Below are 9,167 nucleotides of genomic sequence, written 5' to 3'. Positions count from 1 at the left end.
TCCACAAAGAGAGCAGGACCCTGTAAACTTGCTGGTGCTTTTAACAAGCCACTAAGAGGTGTCTGTCTATAGGACAGCACGGGGGACAGTATCAGATGTCCATGTCCTCGTCCTCCATAACTCCGTGTCCATGTGAAAGTCCCTAACCCAGAGGAGAGTTTTGGGGTGGGATGGACAGAGTACAGGAAAGCAGGTGACATGTCATTTCAAGGTGGAGAGAGAAGGGTGAGGTGGTCAATAATACTTTCCATTTTGTTGTAGGACCTCCGTGCTCAATGGGCCCCTATGGGCTTATCCCTGTCTCCTGGTCTTTCACAAACATCAGCACCTTCAGCCTGCTTCCCAACCTGCATCTGTCTACCTGCCCAATCCTAGGAATCCCATCATGAGATGGTCAATCACAGCCAGACGACAACAGGAGAGCCTGTGACTGCATGAGCCTGGCATCCAACTCTGGGCTGTGGTCCACAAGCGTCCCATACCAGAACATTATTCACCTGCCAACCCTCACCCAGGTAAGTCTCTGCTCGAAAGACAGCCAGGTGGGCTCATTGTCAGATTTCTCTTCTACCTTGCAAACTTCTGTGAGCTCTGGATGTCACAGGAGGTGATTGTTTAAGCATTCTGCTTCCCTCAGGCCCAGGATTTAAGAAAAGAGCTTGCTAAGGCCTTAGACTTTGAAAATCTATTTTTAAATGTAGGTTCCAGTTTTTTTATTACTTAAAAAACACGCAGGTTCCATCAGGTTCCAACGTTTTGTTTGTATTTGAAGAAATTATTTCCTTCTTATTTGCTTTAGAATTTTAGAGTTGTTTCTTAACCAGGTAATATTTTCCCACTCTTTTAAATCCTAAATTGTCCATATAAAAATGAATCCAAGCTTTCATTGTTTAAATGCTTTGTGATTTATTCATAATTCTTATAAAATTTTAAGTAACCTGTTTTAGTCGAGGAAATCATGGGTGAGATTCATCTGAACTGCTAATCTTTTTTTACCCTTTGGAGGAAATGGTTTGAACTTGACATAATTACAGTACACCTTTTTAAAAAATAAAATATTTTAGATGTTTAAATAAACATTAAACTGTTTATTTATTCATCAACCAATAAATACTAACTTCCACAGATACAAAAACAAACAAGCTCATTCTACTTGAGAGATTTTTAGAAGAAACTAAACTGGAAAGAAAACAAGGAGGTTGTGGTAAGGGAATCAACATTCTCTTCGTTTTATTTAGTTTAGCTTTTAAAAACACATTGTTTAAAATCATTTTATTGGGGGCTCGTACAGTTCTCATCACAACCCATCCATCCATCCATCCATCCATCGTGTCAAGCACATTTGCACTCATCATTCTCAAAACATTTGCCCTCCACCTCAGCCCTTAATATCAGTTGCTCATTTCCCCCCTTCCTCCCCACCCCCTCCCTCATGAGCCCTTCATAATTCACAACTTATTATAGTTTTGTCGTAAGTAACACTGTCCGAGGTCTCCCCCAGCCCTCTTCTCTGCTGTCCCTCCCCCAGGGAGAAGGCAATACCTAGATTATTGTAATAGGTTCCCCCTTTCCACCCCACATTCCCTTCACCCTCCAGGCCTCGCCCCTCTCACCACTGATCCTGAAGGAGTCATCTGTCCTAGATTCCCTGTGTTTCCAGTTGCTATCTGTACAATGTACATCCTCTGGTCTAGCTAGATTTGTAAGGTAGAATTGGGATCATGATAATAGTGGGGGCGGGGAGGAAGCATTTAAGAACAAGAGGAAAGTTATACATAAAAACACATTTTTCATTGTGTTTCTGTTTTTCCTTTATGTTTTCATTGTTACGGAGGAAGCAATAGGAACATAGGATTTATAAGTAGGTGGATTCAAAGACATTTGTCGGTCGAGTACTTTCCTATGTATTATGTGCTTTAAAAAACTAAAATTAGAGGTTTTGTCAGATGTAAACATTAGTAATATTAGCCTGAAAATAAAACAAATCCTCATCAGTGTGAGAAATGTTTTATATGCTATTTACATTATTTCATGGCCATGACATTTGCTAACTCATTGGCAATGCTCTTAAGAAAACAGACTCCACCCGACAGCTGTCAACGGTGCTCTGTAGCTCTCCCTGAGCCTCACTGCGATGAGGCTGTTTCCCCCTACAGTCAGGGTTTCACGTTGGGGATTCAGCTTTGGAAACAATGTCCAGGAATGAGCAGGTGCAGTTCACAATTACAACAGGACAGCGCTGATAACACCTATTCCTGTCCTTACAATCAAAAGGCAGCTGCAAAACAGGCCACGAACCTTGTCAAGAACTACAGTCCTTTGCAGACAAATCTGCACAAAAACAGAAATGATCGCCTAATGGTGTATTGGTGAACAGAGGATGAGAGTAAGGTGGATTAAACAGAAATTGCAGATGGTTAGGGTTAGTGATCATACAAACCATCCATCTAGACTAGAGACATAGAACTTCTGGGTTATTAGGATTCTGGGCCAACTGGCCAGGCTGCCCCTCCTGTGGGCATCCTTAAAAATATGCTGACAAACATTGCCCCTCTGATGTGCAGTCTAAAATCTGGAAGGACACCCTTCTTCTTGTCCAAGGTCTTTCTCCCAACAGGTCCAACCAGGTAAGCGACCACATCAGGTTCACTGACCCACAGAGCTTTCCTCTATCTCTGGTGTTTTAGGGGATTAACACGTTCCAAAATACATGCTCCTTGATATTATCTTGATTTTCCACTCCAGAGATTCTCAGCAGCTGCAGGTCCCTGTCACAAGGGCATCCATAGGATTCACCCTATCACTGATAGCTAAGTTTTGAGGGAAACATCTTCACATCTCCACAGACATTGTTGATGGTTAGGTCAGAAAGGCCAAAGGCAGCCTCTGTCCTTGAATCAATCTTGGAGAACCAGCTAAGCCTCTCACTTTTGCAATGACATTGACCAGTGTCTGCTCTAGAGAACATGTTGAATTTCAGCAAAGCTTACTGAGAAAGCATTGACCTAAGATCCAAGGTCATAAAGCCCAGTTCATCCATTTGTCCACTCACCAATGAGTAGACGAATTACCTTACTGCAAATTCATAGATGTAGCCATTTGTCAAGTGTCAGGCAAGCACAATCACCAATTTCACAGTCATTTATTTTTCTATTCTGGGAGCACAGTGGTTCCAGCACTGCGTTGCTAACCACTAAGTCAGCGATTCAAACCCATGAACCACTCTGCAGGAAGAAGATGAGGCTTTCTGCTCCCATCAATATTGACGTGTCGGAACCCTAAAGAGCCGTTCTACTCTGTCCTGGAGAATGGCCATGAATCGGAATTGACTTGATGCAGTGGGTCTGTTATTACCTATTTGTAGCATGTAGGAAATCCTCATTTCCATGGCCTGAGGTCACCTGGGGTTTTTTGGTGGAAGTAGCAGTTTTTGTGCTTGGGGCTCAGGTATAGCGCGTGGCACAATAACAGAGATGGCTGTGGTCTTCCTTCTTCTCCTTCTTACTCTCCATTGAGTCATGGATTTCTTTCTTTTGTGACTTTCATGGGAGCAATCCCGTTCATTTTATTTAACTCTTTTTTATAAGCCTCAAATCTTAATAGCTAAGTCAATTTTAGGAAAAGAACTTCCTGTAGGAACAAAATAATGATGCTCATTCCTCCAAACAGTCAAATTGAAGGTCTACCAAAATCAAAACCAAACCGGGGGTGGGAAGTGGTTAAGAAAAATCACATTCTAGCTTTTTTTCGGTGACTGGGAGGTGAGGTTCAGTCGGACCGCCATCGTCGGACCTCGTTGCCCCCAAGCCGCTAGTCAATAAAATGATTGGTTCGCAAAAAAAAAAAAAAAAATCACATTCTAGAACTTCAGTGCGTGTAGCCGCCTTGACTGTGCTGCTGGATTGTCCTTAGGCTGACTTTTAAAAAAAGAAAAAGAAAAACCACCCTGGTGCATCAAAATATATATTTTCCATTCGCTTTTTTTAAATTAAATAATCATTTTATTAGGGGCTTATGCAACTCATCACAATCTGTACATACGTCATTTGTATCCAGCACTTTAGTACATATGTTGACTTCATCATTCTTACAACACCCACTTTCCACTCGAGCCCTTGGTGTCAGCTCATTTCTAAAATTAAAGATAATAATATTTTTTTTTTAAACTGAAGGAATTCACAGTCAATAGCCTGACTCATTCTGATGTCGTCAAACGTGTGTCGGTCACACATGATGGATGACCTCATCTTGAAGGCTTTGTCGTCCTCCACACAGTGTACAACACCCACAATCCCAAGTAGCCAGGGACACAGACGATCTCCTTGGAGAATCCCACAGCACAATAGAGGCGCCCGAGCTGTTCTTCATAGAGCGACAGGGCTTCCGTCAAATTGACAGTTCCGCTGTGTAAAGTATTTCCCATCTTGTTTCAATACTTTCATTGAAAGGTCAAGACTCCTGTCTCTGAGAAACCCCCAGATGGAATCTTCCTCCGGAGATGCGGAGATTTGATCAATCTCTACCATCGTCACCATCTTTGGTTTCAGTTTCGCGATTTCGCACAAAATGCCCCCATCTCCACCGCCCAGAATCAGTACATCTTGGCTCATGTAATCTTCTTTTCCACTGCCCACAATGGCCCGGTACACGCCACGTCACTCTCTGCCAAACGGACCTCTCCGCTGAGGACGAGAATATTTCCAAATTGTTTCGAGTGTAGAATTTCGATGTTCTGATAAGGTGAATCCTCATCGATGTCATATTCCACCAGGCGCCCGTCGGCAGTGGGCCAATACCTGTCGCTCTTCCTCGAACCGTGGGTGGTAACCCCCTTCCCCTCGCTGTACTTCCCTGGTTCCGTTCCTTCATTCGTTCTTCTAGTTTGTTCAGAAGACTGCCAAATTCTTTGTTGCCTTGCGCATCACTGTCGTAACTCTGAATGTCCAGAAACACCAATCTGTGGGGGTAAATTCTCAAATTGGCAAAGCTGCCATTTTTGTCGCTATAGGTTGCTAAGTAGCCATGGTCCTGCCGGGAGTGCACTGACTCGGTCATTCCCTGCTCTTGGAAAATGGGCTGCAGGCCTTTGAGAATGGCTTCGCCTTCAGCTTTGGCGCCGAGCGCGTGAAGTCCGGGTGCTGTGTGGTGCTCAGAGTCATGGGTTTTTAATCTTGAGAAACAACAACAGAGGTATGTGCAGGAAGTACCAGGGGGATTGTGTCTGTAATTGTTTTCACATGCATGTTCATACGCACATCCCATGCAAGTTCGTGTGAGCATGCGGGAACACAAATACTTACATAGTGCGTACCACCCAACGTGTAGCATGGAGAGTCAAGATGAAACACAAATTTCCCCACACAATATGGGTTGCATTTGAAAACTATTAGAGTAAATTAATAATTCTGTGGCCCACAGTTGACCTGTTGTGAAATTGCACAATGTTTGCTTGATGCCTTCCCATTTGCCAAGGTAAAGACATAAATTTCAGACACACACATAATATTTGAGTGTGTGTGTGTGTGTGTGTGTGTGTGTGTGCAGAGATATAGAACTGATAGAAATAGAGTGAGGATAGAGGAAGGGATTTTAGAGATAGAAGAACATTTTACATGATACTTCCTCCCTACTCCTTAACCAAAAACATTTTTCTGAAGGTTGGTGATAATTCTTTGCTTCTTCTGATGTCGTATAAAACTTGATGTAAAATGTTCTCATTAAGATTTCGACACTGACGTTCATGATACTGTGATTTCTATTGATGTTAAATTTTTTTCTAAGACTAATTTCATCTTTAAATTCTTCTATGACAGTTAATTTTCTTTTCCAGAAATCTCCTTATTGATTTGCATATGTTCAAGTTACAGCCAACGGTCGTTTTTGATTATTGCCTTTTTCACTCTGATGTGATATATGTGCGCTTTATGTCCAGCACAGTGTCAATGACTCTCGACAAACTACAAATGGCATAGCTCACGTCTATAAACTTGATGTGGCATTATGAATTTAGACAAACAGATTCTTAACTCAAAAAGTTAAGAAAAGTAATCTGTCACCTGTTTATTTATTTAAAATTGAAGGAGTTCTTAAAAATTTATTCATAAAAAGAAATGTCACAAAGAATATATTCCAGAAGAATGTTATCACTGAGATATCTGACTGTCTCTTTCACAGAGAAATGGGGGGAAATCAGACGTCTGTCACAGAGCTCATCCTCCTGGGGTTCTGTGTCAGCCCAAGGATTCAGCTGCTTCTCTTTGGACTGTTCTCCTTCTTCTACGCCTTCACCCTGCTGGGGAACGGGGCCATACTGGGGCTCATCTCGCTGGACGCCAGGCTGCACACCCCCATGTACTTCTTCCTCTCCCACCTGGCTGTTGTAGACATCGGCTACTCCTGCAACACCGTGCCCAGGATGCTGGTGAACCTGCTGAGTCCCACCACCTCCATCTCCTTCGCTGGCTGCATCACACAGGCTTTCTTTGCTTTTACTTTCGCTCTGACCGAATGCCTTCTTCTGGTGGTGATGTCCTACGACCGCTATGTGGCCATCTGCCACCCGCTCCGGTACTCTGCCATCATGAGCTGGAAGGTCTGCATCAGCCTGGTGGTGACTTCCTGGTCATGTGGCTTCTTTCTGGCCCTGCTCCATGTCAGTCTTACCCTGAGACTGCCCTTCTGTGGACCTCATGAGATCAACCACTTCTTCTGTGAAATCATGTCTCTTCTCAAGCTGGCCTGTGGTGACACCTCGCTCAACCAAGTGGTCATCTTGGTTGCTTGTGTTTTCACATTAGTGGGTCCCCTTTTTCTGGTGATGGTCTCTTATACCCGCATCCTCGTGGCCATCCTGAGGATCCAGTCCGGGGAGGGATGCAGAAAGGCCTTCTCCACCTGCTCCTCCCACCTCTGCGTGGTCGGGCTTTTCTTCGGCAGTGCCATCGTCATGTACATGTCCCCCAAGTCCAGCCACCCTGAGGAGCAGCAGAAGGTCCTTTTCCTGTTCTACAGCCTGTTCAACCCGATGCTGAACCCCCTGATCTACAGCCTGAGGAACGCAGAGGTGAAGGGTGCCCTGCGGAGAGTGCTGTGCAAAGAGAGACGCGCCCAATTGGGCTAACCCCTGACTCACCAGTCCAAGTAGCTCTGAGTCTTGGTGTCAGATTACAGCCTGAATCCAGGTGACCTCACACTGCACGCCTTCTCTCTATTTTGGCAGGGATGTATTAGTTTCCTTGCATTCATTGATTCCCTAATAGGTATGCTTTTGTTATATATATATGTATATATATTCTCTTATATTGCTCATTGGGTTGAGTATCTAGGAAATAAAGAATCATTTTAATTCACATGTCTGGGTCCTGAAAGATTAATGCCATTTATCTATCTCCCTAATCAGGTTATGACTACTCATTTACCACAAATATCAAAACTTTCAGCCAAGAGACCCTCTTACTGTCTAGTGAATCCCAGCTCATAGAAGCCCTCGAGGAGAGAGTGGATCTGCCCTGTAGCGTTTCCTAAGCAGCAATATGGAAGCAGATGGCACATCTTTCTCCTAGAGAATGGCTGTGGGTTAGAGCCAGAGACCTTTCTGTTAGCAGCTGAGTCCAGTTACCACCATGCCACCATGGCTTCTCAAACCCAGAGGTGTCCCTTTTCTCACTATTGCACTTGCCACATTCAAAGATTGCTCAGGTGATTCCTTATGTTTGCTGCAAGCTGTTGAGAAATTTTGGAAGTGTTGATGCAAATTAGACAGTGAAATCAGTAGACTGAGTGAAGGGACCAAGATAAGGATGACCTACAGAACAAAGCGAGAGAAAAACTCACGTGTGGCGTTTACAAACCTTGGAATGCAACTGGTTAGGTTATGGGAAGGGGCCATCTCTTCTTGGGTAGACTAATCATGGATGTCAAAGGAAACCATGGGTTGTTTCTGGATTTTCCAGAAAAGTGAGCATTCTGCTATAAACTACATATACACAAAATTGATGTCAAAATTCCCTTATCTTTTAATTCCATTTTTCTACAAACTTTTTGAAGCCCTTTCATATATGCATGTTATAATTTGCATAATATATGTAAGTTCCATATAAAAAAATGAATATAAACTATATTTTGTTGCATGTATGTTATATTTAAAATGTTGTTATATAGCAACTATATTTTATGAAGGTAAAATATAATGATATATAACATATACTGTAAAATATAAATGCAAATGTATACACACACTATATAACAAGGGGGTACCCCAAGAAACCTGGAATTTTTTTTCAAAGCTATGTATTTAAGTTTTTATACAAAACAATCATTACCTTCAAAGTATTCCTCCATTACACTGAATATATTTGTCAAATCTGTAGTTCCATCCTTGGAAACATCTTTCAAACTCATGTTTGGATGGCTGACAGCACCTTGCTCATTTTTTTGTTCACCTCTTCTACATCATCAAATCGCTGTCCTTTCATGTCCCTCTTCATTCGCGGAACCAAAAAAGAAGTTGCACGAAGCGAGTTTGGGTGAGTAAGGTGCATGAGGCAAGAAAGGCATGCTGTTTTTTGGCAAAAACTAGCACACCGAGATGGCTGTGTGTACAGGTGCATTGTTGTGGTGGCAAAAACAGTCCCCAGTCTACCACAAATCAGGCCTTTTTTTGTCACACACTGTTACACTATCTTTTTAGAACCTCTAAATAGCTTAATTAACAGTCTGACCTAGTGGAACGAACTCCAAATGCACTATGAGTAGACATTTTTGTCTGTTTGGGAAGTGGATGGACATCCAGAACGAGGTTTGTCACCTTTTTAAAAACCAGAAAACCACTCATACACTTGCGTTTTTCCCATAACATTGTCCTTGTAAACTATATTTAACACCAGAACAGTTTCTGTGACATTTTTCCCAAGCAGGAGCCAAAATTTCACAGCTGCAAATTGTTCTCTTAAATCGACCGTCACAAAAAACGAGGTTCAAACAAAACTGATCTTATGAAAAAACTCACTGTGACCTGAACTTTCTCAGGCAAAGCCATGGAGGGCACTAACTCAGAGCGAGTTGCTGAATGCTCACCTGGTGGGAAAAAATACATACTACAAAGGCTATGCTCCGCCTAGCGCGATTCCATTTTTGGTGCAGTACCCCAATGTATATGTACACACATA

At 42.7% G+C, this 9,167-nt stretch overlaps 1 protein-coding gene and 1 pseudogene across 1 annotated transcript; one reads left to right on the top strand and one right to left on the bottom strand.

Annotated features, from left to right (window-relative positions):
* Positions 1 to 4,243: 4,243 nt before the first annotated feature.
* On the bottom strand, positions 4,244 to 5,280 carry LOC101663766 (annotated as a pseudogene).
* Positions 5,281 to 6,130: 850 nt separating this feature from the next.
* Positions 6,131 to 7,120, top strand: LOC101663457 (olfactory receptor 2A1/2A42-like). The gene has a single exon (XM_004713981.2). It carries the CDS (start codon positions 6,179 to 6,181, stop codon positions 7,118 to 7,120), a length of 942 nt encoding a protein of 313 aa, XP_004714038.1. The 5' UTR covers positions 6,131 to 6,178.
* The last annotated feature ends 2,047 nt before the right edge of the window (positions 7,121 to 9,167 follow it).

The sequence above is a fragment of the Echinops telfairi genome, unplaced genomic scaffold (assembly GCF_000313985.2).
Source record: "Echinops telfairi isolate 266 unplaced genomic scaffold, ASM31398v2 ScPeMD7_23;HRSCAF=83, whole genome shotgun sequence".
NCBI lineage: Eukaryota > Metazoa > Chordata > Mammalia > Afrosoricida > Tenrecidae > Echinops > Echinops telfairi.
The sequence above is the reverse complement of the archived record's forward strand: the minus strand, read 5'-3'. Positions and strand labels throughout refer to the sequence as shown.